The sequence below is a fragment of the Ascaphus truei genome, chromosome 19 (assembly GCF_040206685.1).
Source record: "Ascaphus truei isolate aAscTru1 chromosome 19, aAscTru1.hap1, whole genome shotgun sequence".
NCBI lineage: Eukaryota > Metazoa > Chordata > Amphibia > Anura > Ascaphidae > Ascaphus > Ascaphus truei.
Window position 1 is genome coordinate 24,389,737 of NC_134501.1, and position 15,612 is coordinate 24,405,348.

Genomic DNA, 15,612 nt, shown 5'->3' on the forward strand with positions numbered 1-15,612 from the left:
ACAACATCGTATTACATTTTCTTCCATCTTTCTTTTCAACATTATTATCCAACCTTTCCACCAAATAGTCATCCTATAGTTACCCTATTTATAAATAATACTACCTATTACGCATTTACATCCCGGGCAACGCCGGGTATATCAGCTAGTCCTATATATTTTGTAAAGTTGTCTGTCTGTCGGCTCTGAATTTGGACACTTCTAAAGATAACGTAACCACATTGTGCATGATGGCTCCTGAGATCTAGGAGCAGGTTCTTGTCTATGTTTGGATACAATTGGACTCCATTTTTAATCAAGATGGCTGACCGAACCTTTCAAAACTGCACTTATTCTAACCAAACTAGGCAGGATAGTATTGTGAGTATATATATATAGTTCATGGTCTTTGACCCAGGGCTCTAAAAGACAGACACACAGGCTCTTTTATTACCATACCTATATAAACTTATAGCATATGGAAATATATTAATAATATACAGACAAGCATATACAGGCAGTCATCGGTTATCCAACGGAATCCGTTCTGGAAGTAGCGTTGGATAGTGACACTGCTGTTAAGCGAGTCCCATGTTAATCAGTGGCGGTGAGTGTTGGATAACGCATTGTGGCGTCAAAAAATGTCCCATAGGGTGGCATTGTAAAGCGTTGGATATGCCATTCGTTGTAAAGTGAAACGTTGGATAGCGAGGACTACCTGTACAACGCAGGCAGATACACATATGTATTCAATTGAAAGATACTCTCAGTATCTCAGAATTTTTGGTTTTCTTAGAATTCCTGAGTAACGCTGGGTACTTTCCTATATTTGTATTTACAGTATATAGTATAGTATATAGTACAGTATATAGTACATGGGAAGCAAACATACAGCGCATTCGGCCTCTCTGTGCCATCAGTGTGACGCGTGTCACCGGCCGTTACACACACAAGTTACACAAACTAACTGTCACTTGTAATCAAACCTCCCACAATTGTTACTCAGTGCCACAAACCTTCCACGTGCGTTACAAGTGATAGCATAGTGCAAGGGAGAAGCAGGGGGCATATATACATGTTTACGGGGTTAACAAAAACTCGCTTGTCCCCCAGAATAAGAAGTAACCATGTAAATAAAACAGAAACTGAATATTCTAACACTTCTTTTGTGTGTAACGATATATAAGGTTGCAGACCTGCCTAAGACATTCAGATGAGCATACAGTTGTATTTGCATTTGCCTATATATATATATATATATATATATATATATATATATATATATATATATATATATAATCAAAAAATAAATAGATGATACCGTTCTGTGGCTAACGAAATGCTTTTATTTGTGCGAGCTTTCGAGATACACTGATCTCTTCTTCCGGCGATGTTACTATACTATTGTAACATCGCCGGAAGAAGAGATCAGTGTATCTCGAAAGCTCGCACAAATAAAAGCATTTCGTTAGCCACAGAACGGTATCAACTATTTATTTTTTGATTATTGAAGCTCGGCTAACACGGTACTGATACCTCTACATGGATATATATATATATATATATATATATATATATATATATATATATATATAATATATATATATTTAATTTTATATATATATATATATATATATTTCTCATATCTCTCCTCCGGTACTCTGATAAAACAAGGTCTTGTCATATCAGGAATAAAAGGGCTGCAGAAGAGAGCCTCTTTCCGTCAGGAAAATGCATCTTATTAATAGGAGCTGTCTAGCTGGCCGCTCCGTGTCGGTAAAGAAGCTGTCTTTCTAATATCTTCTAATGAAGCCCGAGCTTCACAGCTGTACGAAACGCCAGCGATTCCCCGGAGGACGCGCTGCGAGTTGGGGAACGGGGGAACGGGATATTTATTTTTGATACGTTTGTTTGAGCAAACATTTGATGAAATGTGAGCCCGCTGGCGCATTAGGGAAATTGTACAGAGCGCGGGGAAGATTGCGTGACTCTTCCCTGCGCCAGTCCACCAGGCCGGCATCAATATTTCAAGTGGCGCTGCCCCTTGGCCAGGTATATCGGAATGTGGGGGAAGTGAAAGCGCTCGCCTCCGCGACGCCTTCCCTGCCTGCTGTTTTACAACTTCACTGTATTTCTATTGCATGAAATAATGCATGGATACTGGCAGTCGTAGGGTTAACGAGAGCTGCTAGAGGTCAATGATATGGGGTGGGAGTGTGTGTATGTGTGTGTCACAGGAAAGGGTATGATGGAGTATTTTATGATAATCTGGATTTGCATCTGATTCCCATTCTGTGCTTAAAAGCGGGGTTAAACGCGAGCATTAGCTTATAAGGGTTCCATGTAAAAGGGGATTTCAGCCAAAAGGCGACACGGTGTGCTCATTTGCTCATTTGCATGTCATTTCCCAGAATCCCTTGCTGCAGTGGAAGCACTGTATGCTAGGTGATAATGGTGAAAGGCAGGGTTGCAGACCTGCCTAAGACATGTGAATGTGCTCACAAGTGATCTTTGTATTTGCTATATGCAATACGGTGGAGGTTTCTTGTTGCCTTTTTCACCCACCATAACTTCGTATGTGTATGTGCATGTGCATGTCAGACGGTATTTATCACCACTTACATTGGCATACATGTGTTATTAAGTGAAGGCCTGTGTGAGTGCCACTCTTTCCCGCTGCTGTTCCAAACATATCCTTTTTGTTGTTGCATGACTGTGCTGAACCATTAGAGGCCACAAGTTTCCTAACATGCTCCCTGTATTTTGCAGAGGTACACGGTACAGGAATGCAGATCTCCAACCCCCCCCCCCCCCCCCACACCCGTCACCCCCAGCTCCTGCTGTACCCTCAATGTTCTGCACAATATTCAGTCACCGTGACTCTGTCAGGCACCGAGAGAGCCAGGCGCAGCTGCTCTGAATTTTTAGCACCCATAATTAATTAAGAGTTTCATTCCTGGGATTTGATGATTTAATAAGTGAGCCTCTTATTCCCAAAGTGATTTTACTGAATATATATTATTTTTCCACTTACCCTTCCTTATAGATTGTAAGCTTATTGGGGCAGGTCCCGCCTTACCTACTGTAACAGTGTATGTTAATGTTTGATTATTTTATTGTTCTCTTCCTCCAATCCTATGGTACAGCGCTGCGGAATATGTTATAAAGAAATAATAATATATATAGCCTTCTATCCAGTTCTTCTGGTCCCAAGGCAGGCGAGATTAAGGCCTTTTCTCCTCTTCTTCTCTGGGACAGACAGCAAATATGCCACCCGATTGTATCAGAAACACAAAGCCTAAATTAAAAAACGCCACTTGTTTTACAAATACGCCTAAGTCACCCTATTGATGTATTTGTGCCAGGTCCCCCCTCCTCACTCTTAAGAAAGCAGAGAGGGGGCCATGGAATTAACATATTGCTCATTTGGAAAAACAGACGGTTTCTTTTTTTGGGAACACGTGTTCCTCTGCCGGGGCCCAGATGTCCTTACTAATAACCCAAGCAGGTCATAGAGAAAAGAGAACAGAGAAAGTGGGGGCAGTGGAGAAGAAAAGGCTACAGAACAGGCTGGTTTTGGAGGTTGATTTAAGTGGCTTATTTAGTCCACAATAAATCTGACTTCTGAATCTGAGCAAGAAGAATAATTAACAAAGCAGGTCTTCTGTCAACAGAAATGGAGCATGAATAAAAAAAAAAAGCGTTGATGAACCCAACAGCACTGTATTAATCTACACCAACTTTGGTTGTCATTGTGCAAAGTGGAGACTGCGGGTTCCCATGTGAACCTAAGTACTAATCTAACACCCCCAGAAAAGCTCAAACTGAATAAGTTGCATGTCTTATACTCATAGATTGACGGAAAGTATTTTATTTAAACTTTTTATACTCTTCTCTGGTGACCTGTAAATCTGTACGTTTCTTTCTGATGGACAGAGGGCAAAATGTGTTTGCCACACACAAAAAAAAAGTAAAAAATGAAATAATTGAATATTGAATAAAAACTAAAAGGGAAATCTTCTTGTCAGCTAGTCTGGTCTCTAATTATCTACTACCACACTCCCATGTCAAGTATTGTTTTTTTTTGTTTGTTTTTTAAGGCAGTTGCTCCTAGGATGAAGGCAAACTAATAACAGTGACCTGTTTAATAACTTAAATGGACGCATATGTCATTTCAATTATTTATTGTTGTACTTCTGTACGGTTAACAAAAGCTTTAGATGGTTTTTACCATCTTTATCCAATGTCTTTTGGTGATAAGACTGTTTGTCAATCCTTAAAACCAGAGACAATTTGTTGTCATTGTTTAGTAATTATGAAGCCATCATTAGCCTGACAGGGTAACAGAGGTAGCTGACACGCTTGAATTAAGCAGACCTAAAAATAAAAAATAAATAAAAAAGTGTATTCTTTTTTTGTAACAGGATGCAGATAAAATACAACCCTTACTTAAAGGGGAATTTATTTTATTAACGGAAACTAATTACACTAAATTGTTAAAACCAAACAAACAAAAAAAACATGTTTTACCTGCTACATGGGATTGCACCTGGAAGGGAAAAAGAGACATTGTTTAATTGTAACAAAAAGCAATTAAAACTGTAAAAAGTAACGTGTTGGGGGCAGAGAAACAGCTACATTACAAATACATGCGTTGTAACAAGCTTTCTTGCTCTGGTTCTTTGGAAATGATCAAAGTAAAGATGAAATGCTGATACCGTTTAAATTAATTTCATTTAGGAATTGGATGCAGATATTACTATTTTATAGCAGGACTAAATATACACAGTATATTTGTAGAGACAGCAAAGAGGTCTGCACTAAATAAAATATATTTGTATGTGATTATTATTTGTATTAACAATAATTGATGTTTTGATGTCAGCACCAAAACAATATAAATAATGACATACATGATGGATATTAACAATATTAAGGTAACTTATTTCTTGTTTGGCAGAAGAAGTTGTTTTGAATGTCAGCTTCAAAGTGACACTTTCTGCTCTTGTTAGAAATGTATACAGGTTTCGGCTAGGATTATTTAATCAAAGTCAATCCCCATTCTGTAGTTATTCCAAGTCTTTCGTGATGAGGTTTTCAATACTGTGTCACAAGAATTAGAACTATAGAAGGATTCTGCAAAGCTGAGTGTAACCAAAGTGGGGACAGGGAAGAAGGGGCCCTTATTATACGTTCTTATAAAGAAGGCTGCTTTCATTAATATGAGTCTGGCAACATTGAAACAGCATGAAGCTTCGAGGCTTTTCAGATGGGAATTCATCTAATTATTATGAATAACAGTGTGTCCAGCCTGTAGCATTCAAATAAATAAGCTTAACAAACCCTTCAACCACTCACAATAGATATATAGTTTGTCACAATCTGGTTATAGTTCTAAAAAAAACCTTCAACTGTTCAAAAATGTCAAATATATATATATATATATATATATATATATATATATATATATATATATATATATATATATATATATATATATATATATATATATATATATATCCCAAGTTCCTATCCATTTCCATCGACATAACCATTAAGATGATCAATTCCATTTGATTTTAATAACTCCAGAACAATGACAGATAGATTCATCGTGTATCCAAGATATCTTCTTGATTTAGAGATATCTTCTTTGAGGAACAGAGAGGAAGGAGATTTTAGAATTGGGAACTCAACACAATGGTGATGATTACAATGGTGGCACCCACACCCAAGGGGACCCTTTCATACCCTTTATTCTCCCTCATTAAATAATACTGCTGTTACTTGGAACTTCTCTCTATACAAGTTGTCCGGAGAAGATCTTTCAACAGTCTTCTGTTGACCGAAATGTCAAGGGCAGAGGTCAATGGAGTGAGTTCTATAGGTGCACACGTAAAGTGGAGCCTTTATTCCAGGGGGGGGGGGGGGATATTCTTCCTGAAAGATTTTCATCTGGGCCAACAATTCCACATAGACAAAGCTTGTAGATCATTTAATTAAAGAGACCCCCCCCCCCCCTCCATAGATCATGTATGTGGAATTGCAGAAAAGCGAATATTGCCTAAAGACTCTGTCCACCTGAAACTCAAACTTCTAACTAACCAGTTTATATTATCCCAGATTGGCTTCGTTTCAAATGTTTGCTTAAACCCACACAACTAATTTTTAGTAGCTTTCATTTCCATCCGACTATATACATATATATTAATATATTCATGTAATGTTGCTGGTATTTATTTTCTCTTGTTTGTACTTTTCTTCGTTTTTCTTCTAAAAAAAAATATGTAATGATACGGTGGTTGGTATATTTAAAGTTAAATGAAACACTTTTAAGAAACGTATCATTTTGAGCCAACGTTTACATTTTTGGAGTTGCATCCTTGTTGCAGAATTTGTATACACTGCAAAAAGATATATATATATATATATATATATATATATATATATATATATATATATATATATATATATATATACATATATATATATATATATATATATATATATATATATATATATATATATATATATATACTGTGTAAATATATATATATTCTTCTAATATTACCAATTCAACAGTCTAACTCGTCTCTAGTTATTAAAAGCATAATAAAACAGTAACCTACAGGCTAATTTCGGATTAAAAATAATTATAGAAGCTTTTTTAGCTGCAGTAATAAAATAACCCAGATTAGAACATTTTAATTCCAATTAAATCCTGTGCTATTATTTGAAAGTAACCAATTCAGTGCTGATTCATCTTTCAACTTAATAATAATTGTTAACCAATAAATAAAAATACACTGAAGGAAAGTGCAATATTATAAATACCTCACTGATGCAGTTTCCTCACACGTCATTTTAAATGTATCATTAAAATATATTTGCAAGGAAGCAACCACAGTGCAGAATACATGTTTCACAGTCTACAAAGTGTTCTCAGCAGCAGAAATCAAATATCATCAGCGTCCCCAAAGAATATAGAAGAAGAAAAAAATGCTAAAGTCCTGATGGTTTAATCTCCTGAACATTAATGGTTTATTGCAACTCCAAAGGATAAATGTTTTACCCCTACTTGACTTTTCACCTTGTCTCCCACGCTTGGATTCATTACAAAAACCTCCTCTAGGATTAACAGTAACGTTGTTTCACAACTTTCTCCTGAATTCCAGCTCCCATTAGATACATTCATGTCCCAAATCTGGCTTCATTTATTACAGTTGGTTTTCAATCAGAAGCAGCAAAAAAGATTTAGGAAAAAAGAAAACACCCCCCTTGTACTTTCAATCTGGAAATGTATCATTGTATTGAATTTATTTCTCTAGTGCCACTTATATTCTTCATGCTGTTTCACCAGACTGGAACATTCGACAAATGCCACCTTAATATTTTAATAACTTCTTCCCCTGATCACCTCCTTTTTCTAAAAATGTGTTTTATTTATATATAGATATATATATATATATATTCATCTTTATTAAATGGTTAAATATAGTTTTTTTTTTTGTTTTTTTTACCGCATAATGTTATACTCTCTTATAAATACTTTCTACCTTAAGCAGAAAAGTTTAGGTGAAACATTTATTTCAAAGTAGTCGTGTCAGGGATCTAATTTTCTTCTCCATAATTTAAATTATACATACAATTAAAAAAAGTCGTCGTCCCCTATATTTGATATAACTGAGTGGTTGATCCAATTATATATGTCTGTGTTTTTTTTACCTACTCACTGTCAAAATAAGTCTCTACAAATCAAGATATTGATGGGGTTAAAGCCTTCTAGAAAAGCAACCCGAACTAGAGAACCCATACAGAAAACAATCAAATCGGGTTTTTATAATAATTTGTCAGATGTGCCTATTCACATCAAATATACACGCCCGGGATTATATATTTTACAAAGGCATGGGATAGGTTTTAATGTAAAATCATTTGCTCCTTCAATAAAACAAGCAATAATCCTATTAAAATAATATACCATCCCTACAAATATTGAGGGCTTTTCGGTCTTCAAACTAGATTAATTCGCGGCCGAAAATATCCAGTTGAATTATTATTAATAGTATTATTTGCAGATGAAAAAAAAGGATCAGATTATAATCCCATTATTGTGCGCATATTTGTCGCTACAGAGTTGAATATATCGGATTTATTGGTTGATCATACTAATTAAAGTCTGGGATGAAATGCACATGGGAGTTATGTAAGAATTATTCATACATACTGTGTTAATAATACTACAACACGATTATTTGCACACACAAAAAATAATTTTTGGTTTGTGCCCCCAAAAATAATATTAATTAAACTTCTGGGATTTGCAGCTAAGAGGCAAAAAAAATGTGTGATATTTTATACAAAGAATACTTGTAATAAATGTGCATGTGTCAGCTCTGTAATGGTAGAATACGTTATGCAACAAGTATTTCTTCCTTGAGCAAATGTGAATTTATAAACAATTAGTTTAGTTACTATATAAGCTTAGAAATTCAGACACTGTTTACCAACACGTACTAAAGTCATTTTGTTATCATCTTGCTAAAACATCCGGATGGTTGGATTCCTTTCCAGGCAAAAAAAAAAGCTGTGTTATTTTCACAAGTGACTAAATAACTTCTCAGGTCCAAGTGTCGGAGTGCATTTCATTAATAGTTAATTTTGACCAGTTTAAGCATTGAGCCCACACTGACAAAACCCCAGTGTCGCCTTCCACAGAAATGTACTAATTTTCATAAAATGCTGCACAAGGTTTTACTCTTAAAACGTTGCTGTAGTTAACATAATTTCTCGGGTACTGATTAAGAAAAGAAAAAAGTTTGTTGTTTAATGGTCAAAAAGTGTCAGGTTTAAGCTTTAACTATAACACGTCAATTAAGGATCTGTACATAAGTATTTTGCATTTTAAGGCCAAGCATGTGTAAATACAAATTAAATAGTCCGTATAAAGGAGCTACAATTTTGTGGGATTTTAAATGACTATAACTATCTCTCTCTCTCAATCTATCATCTATCCATTAAATATATTTTAATATTACATATGTTCAAATATACACACAATATATGTTTAAGATGCATACACAGTTATATTTGTATACTCCCTTAGCCAGCAAATGTATTTTAACAAAGGGTAATTATTTAATAAGGAAAACAAATCAGCTGAGACTAGAACAGATAAAAACAGTGCTGGGTTACAGGTTTGGGGAATGAAGCTGGGGGAATCTCATTACTGATTTGTTTAATTCCTGTTTATTTTAATTTATTCTTTGTTTTTGTTGTCCCCTGCCTGTGTCTTGATTTGCATTTTGGGAAGGGGTTTTAATTCATGTCTTGCAGATAAGGTTCTCAGTTTCCCACCAATTCAAAAAAAATAAATGTTCAGGCTCAGAAATGGGGAGCAAGTGTGACACCTACCTGTGAAAGTGTGCAACAACAACCTGCCTGGAACTACCCTTGGTGATCATGGATTTACACACTTCCCACTGCAAGAACTGTGCTTCACATACACACCACTTATATTCCACCACCCCCTCCTCCCTAAAAAAAAAATCCAGACAGAAACCTGAGCATCTGAGAGGAGCTAAATACTTGTAGGGTTCAGTATTCCAAGTGCATTAGGTTTTTCCTGGAGCCAGCATCATACTGTAGACTCAGAGATGGCATATATGGCATAAAATCGAATTCATTAGCAAAGGTCACCGTGTGATTGCTTTGCATATAGCAGAACACTGGATTAAATTAATTAGGTTAACCCCTTCAGAGCCAGTGAGGCCCAGCAAATCTTCAGCATATGGTGTACTGCATGCAAGAGATGAAGGGCTCCCCTTCATGTAATACATTTCAAAATAGTTTAAATTACTAACTATATATATCTAAATATATATATACTGTACACTTATACTTTAATTACTAGCTATGTGTGTATGTTACTACTAAATATGTGTGTGTGTGTGTGTGTGTGTGTGTGTGTGTGTGTGTGTGTGTGTGTGTGTGTGTGTGTGTGTGTGTGTGTGTGTGTGTGTGTGTGTGTGTGTGTGTGATTATGTGTGTGATTATGTGTGTATATATATATATATATATATAAAATCTTTATTTTTTTTTAAAAGTATCCTACATATTTTCCAACTAGATCTCAACTACAGTTGGATTACGATTCTCTCATGTGTTTGGTAATGATACCACATCAATGCCTTTAATGACTTGTTTGTTTTTAATTTGCTATACCAACAAAATGCTGATTTTTCTGTTTGCAGAAAATAACGACAGTAGCCAGTTTGAACAACTGTGGCTTTGTAATTCTGTCTTCAAGAGAAAACTACTTGTCCTGCTGAGAATAAAACAAAAAGTAATACTGTTTTTTTTTTCTTCTGTTAAAATCTCTTTTTAATTAAATATTTACAATATACAAAGGCGACCTCAGTTTTGGGGTCTAAGGATAGTCTGTTTCCTTTTCATTAAAGCTCACAGAAACAAAATCAAGAGACGTATAAAAAATTAAATTAAACTTGTATTTTTGACTATGAAACAGCTCGAGAACAAAAAAAAAACCAATGAAATGGCCAGTAATTCATATTACTAAATAACAGCCCGAATCAGTGTACAAGTGTCCTGATTTCATAATTTACTTCAAAGATATTGATGATCCATTTAAATACAAAATTGCTACATTAAATATACAGAAACCTATCCATACAAATCTTGCTTTTCCTTGCAGTTGGGTAAGACATCTGTATTTGAGCAGTGTACATTTCTCTTGGGTCAGGACAGACACTATAATTACAACAACAAAAAAAACTTTTGCATTTACTTTTTTTTTTGTTTTTAATTTGCTTTTCTTGATGGTGAATGAATAAACCGCCCAGGCATTTTAATTGCAATAAATTAAAGAGAGAGAAAAAAAATTGTCCAATGCTGGTAGAAGGAGGCCAAAATTAAATGTTGGACATACCTTTCTTCATTTCATAGGGAGAGTCTTTGTTAAGGTCTACCTGGCTTCTCGCTTTACTTCCTTTAGCCAATGCTTCTGCTCTGTTTAGGGCAGTCTGGTGTAATCCATTGAAATGTGGGGTGTTGTTGGATGCTGGGGTTGTGTTGCTTCCATGGTGGCTGTGTAGGTGCCCAAAAGTGCCATAGTTCGTGTAACCCGGGTAAAAAGGGGTGGTGTAGTAAATGGGACGGGACAAGATAGAGCTGTTGGGGAAATGACACTGGGTAGATGGAGATCTGGATGGGGGAGAGGTGTTGCCAACCATGTTTTGCGCCTGAGCTGACCCTGGTCCTGGAGGAACCTCGTTGTTCTCTTTGCCCTTGTCCGAAGATGTGGCTATCTCTGCCAGGGACCACAGTTTGGGCTTAGAGGTGGAGGCTGGAGGGGAGTGGATGACCGAGGTGGCATTGCTGGTGGCAGTGCCATGCTGGATTGGGGTGCTCCTGTGGACCAGATCGATGGGGTGAGGTTGGTGGTGTTGGTGGTGATGGAGTTGTTGGACTGGCTGCTGCTGCTGGTGGTGGTGGTGGTGATGAAGATGATGATGGTGTGGAGTTTGCTCTTCTGGTTCCTGCTGGGTCTGCGCTGCTTGGCACAAGGGTGGAGAAACGGGAGCGACGCCTTTAGAGAGAAGGTCACTTCTGTCGTCCAGCTCATTCAATTCGGAGTCACTCCTGATAGGGTCCAAGTCCTTTTCCTGCATGGTCTCACCTTCCAACCGGTCAGACTCAGCAACGCTGGGACTCCGTTTCTGATCCGCTGCAAATAAGAACCGAAGACCCAGAAGTTTAGTGGGCATTTCAAATTGCTCCCCCACAAAGAATTAACCATATAAGTGCAGGTTGGCATCTGCAACGCACCAACCCACTGAGACAGGACTCCAGATCAGACTTACGATCGATTTAAAGGTCCCACATTACTGTCACATACCAGAAAATACCATGGCACCTTTTTAGACCCGTGTATAGCGCAATAGTGCAACATCAGATGTATATAGTGCGTTTGGGTTTTTTAACCCCTTGAGTGACAGATATTGGCTCTTAAGGGGTTAAATAATTGTGCTTGTCCTCATATCTCTAGATCTAACTGATCTCAGATCCCATATAAGCCCCCCCCCCCCGCCCTCTCCCTCCCACCCCCAACACAACCAACCTGCATCCCCCTCCGGGTCCCCCTTGTCTTCCAGTTTCTGGGGTTCCTCGTCGTCGTTTTTCTCCAGGTCGATATTCTCCTCTTCCTCTTCATCCTCACTCCTGTTCCTCGGGGTCCAGGTCATCTTATTCTCTTTCTTCAGCCTCCTCCGGGCGTTGGCAAACCAGGTGGACACTTGGGTGAGGGTCATTTTGGTGATGATGGCCAGCATGATCTTCTCGCCCTTGGTGGGGTAGGGGTTCTTCCTGTGCTCGTTGAGCCAGGCCTTCAGAGTGGCGGTGGCATCTCTCGTGGCATTTTTCCTGTAGGCTGGGTCACCATAAGGGTAAGAACCCAAAGGGGAAGCGTATGGATGGTACCCCAAGGAACCTGCCATGCCAGAGCTGTGGTCATATGGTGAGCCCTGCATGGGACACAGGAGAGGTATACTGTAAGTCTCACATACAGTATGATGAACGTAATAACCTCAATGACAAACTCATCCTAATAACATTTACTGCACCTTTCCAATCCAATCACTGCACACACTTTAAGGGACATCCATTATTTATGTTGTATTGTATACGGTATAAATATCTTCCCTCGCCTTTGGTTAAACGTATTATGTATATGTATATATATATATTAACAGCGTGAAGGGATTGGGGCACACACTTAACTGGTAAATGAGGAGAGGGTGCTGCTATCAGAATACCTAAAAGTTACTGTAAAAAAATATTAAAGATGCACCAAATATTTGCAATTTTTTTTGTTGTGCCCATCCCTTTGTTTTATGAATATATATATATATATATATATATATATATATATATATATATATATATATATATATATATATATTTGATAATTGTTCATTTAATGATATATATATATATATCTGCAGACAACTGCACAATTGAGTATTGTAAATATCTTTATATAGGTTAATATATTTACATATAAAGAAATGGTTATACGTGTATATTGACATTAGCTCTCTCTCTCTCTCTCTCTCTCTCTCTCTATCTATATACACACACACACACACACACACACACACACACACACACACACACACACACACACACACACACATTTATTTTTTTTGCTTATGTCTAATTCTGATTTAGCTATGGATATATCTGGCCTAAACGTTTCATACACACTAATTGATGGATATTCATTTTTACACAACTATTTTGGTAAATTGATTGTGTCTAAAATGAAATGTATTTGTTTGGGGGACACCAAATGATAATATGCATTTCTTCTCAGTAAAGTCTCCGTTTGTCTGGGAGCATTGGGCCAAGTCAATGGGAGGATTGTGCTTCTGCCCTTTAATTTCACAGAACAACCACACCTAGGAATGTAGTTAAAGACAAGTGAACCAACAAAACTATAAATTAAAAAGTTCACAAAGATCTAATTAAATCGGCAGTCACTTCTAGTTTTTATACTGCTAATTAAATCAGCTCAGAACTAATAAATCTCATAGAAAACATTTATATTTTCCACTCCACAAACAAGAAATACAAATATATATATATATATATATATATATATATATATATATATATATATATATATATATATATACAAATATATATATATATATATATATATATATATATATATATATATATATATATGTGTGTTATATGCATTATATATGATATGAATTAGCATTATATAAATTAAGTGACGCTATCCTGCACAGTTAACATAAAAAACATAATGCAGCTTATTTTGATTGCTATAAAAAAAGGATATATTTCATGCTACTTTCCTGCTGGGATTTCATTGGTATATAAGGTTATAATCTCTTGTATTTTCTGTCAGTCTGAATTGCAGATCTGAAGCAAAACAGATTCAAAAGCTCAGAGCTCAGTGGCTTTAAAGATCACATTTCGATTTGGGATTTTTTTAGGGTTTTTTTTTTTTGCCCGATGGAGGAATCTCCCTTTAATTGAAAACATACTTCTTCTATTTTCATATAACGCTTTAACTCCTTCAGTGCTGGGGAAAAAGCAGTAACGCGTTACTCTCCTAATGCCCAGATACTCACTGACCAATACAGCATAATGTACAGTGCCCTAAATAACTGAACATCCTTTAACTAGCCAATTAAAGAACAACACAATGAAGGGAGAAGATTCCTCATTTGGGGTTCTTTTGTCTCTTTGAACTTTTTAAAGTAATATCTAAGAATTGAACCAAACGTCTCCAGATTATAAGGGGTCGACTCAGCCTCAGTGCTGTAAATTTTCTTTGGCTGTAGGTTTGGGTCAAATCCATTCTGCGGGGACATGTCTATTAGGATTTATTCCCCATACATATATAGGTGAATTCCCTGTTTGGGAGAACCTAATAATGTCTTCTGAGATCTTGCATTTTCAGCCCCTATACATTTGGGGTACAGTTTTTTTTTTTTGGGGGGGGGGGGGGGTGCTGTCTTAACCTACCATATTTGTGTTTGCAAATCTTCCCTTCTGTTGTGTGCAGGTTTTTAAATCCAGATAGAAAAGTTCCCTCATGTTCCTTCCCTTATAAGTGGAATACATAGCAATCTGGATGTTGTTTGTTTTGGGGAGTTCCTAAAGCAGGACTGTCAGAGCTTGTCCCTTGAGCCACCTGATCACCTCCCCTAGTGTCAGTCCTCTGAAGATAACCCATATACTACTAGCACAGCATAGTGTTATTAGGGTTGGGGAGTGATAATTACACTGCTTACCACATAGGAAGTGAAAGCAGCTGCTGGATCCGCGCTATACTGGAGGTGAGAGTTGAACCCTGCAGAAGGGGCTGAGAAAGCAGTAGATCCGGCATAAGGTGAAAAGGCAGATCCAGAAGAAGACCTCCCAAGCTCATCAGTCCTTGGTCCAGAGATGACACTGGTGCTGTAAGCAGGGCAGGAGTAGAGAGCCAAAGAAGCAGATGGTTGGTACAAGTAACTCTGAGGATAGGACATGGCCAGACACATGCATATACTCTTATCTTTGGAGACACACACACTGCAAGAAAAAAGGGGGTACCCACTCCTCTTGGGGGGGGGGGGGGGGGTTGTCTGCAGAAGGTCAAAGAAGGAACAACACGAGTTGCAGTTGTGGTCTCTGAGCTGGAGAGCAGTCTTAATTCTTGCTGTCTGATCTCTCTCTCTCTTTCTCTCTCTCTGTTCTTGATTCCTTTCTCCCTTGCAAGATTTTTTTCTGTTGCTTTGCTTGTGGACTGGGAGGGAGGGGAAAGGGTGGGTGGGTGGGTGGGTTTGGTGTAGACTTTAGCTTGGGAAGAAGAAGAAGAAAAAAAAGGTCCTGCCAAGATGCTAAGTTGGAAATTGAGGATTCTGACGCCTCATGCTCCTCCTTCAGGGAGTTGTCAGTGGGGAGGAATGGAAGGAGGTTGGTAGGGGCTGCCCAATTATCAGAAAGCTTTCCTCCTTTCTTTAACTCCTCTCTCTTCCCAGGCAAATCCTGCCCCTTGATGGCAATCACACACAATGCAAGCCCTATATAAGAGGA

The 15,612-nt window shown here is 37.3% G+C and overlaps 1 protein-coding gene and 1 long non-coding RNA gene across 3 annotated transcripts; both read right to left on the reverse strand.

Moving 5' to 3' along the window:
- Window positions 1–4,148: 4,148 nt before the first annotated feature.
- Window positions 4,149–7,381, reverse strand: LOC142470237 (uncharacterized). The gene is made up of 3 exons (XR_012789249.1): window positions 6,814–7,381; window positions 4,510–4,528; window positions 4,149–4,356 (listed from the first exon to the last, which is right to left on the reverse strand). It is a non-coding gene; the product is annotated as an uncharacterized LOC142470237 (long non-coding RNA).
- Window positions 7,382–10,319: 2,938 nt separating this feature from the next.
- On the reverse strand, window positions 10,320–15,339 carry LOC142470067 (iroquois-class homeodomain protein irx-5-like). Of its 2 annotated transcripts, none has more exons than XM_075576979.1 (3): window positions 14,560–14,781; window positions 12,119–12,521; window positions 10,320–11,725 (listed from the first exon to the last, which is right to left on the reverse strand). In XM_075576979.1, the coding sequence occupies exons 1-3, from the start codon at window positions 14,656–14,658 to the stop codon at window positions 10,911–10,913; spliced, it is 1,317 nt and encodes a 438-aa protein (XP_075433094.1). In that variant the 5' UTR covers window positions 14,659–14,781; the 3' UTR covers window positions 10,320–10,910. The 2 variants fall into 2 exon arrangements, with proteins under 2 accessions (XP_075433094.1, XP_075433093.1); XM_075576978.1 differs by lacking the exon at window positions 14,560–14,781 and adding an exon at window positions 14,829–15,339 and having other exon boundaries at window positions 10,321–11,725.
- Window positions 15,340–15,612: the final 273 nt, after the last annotated feature.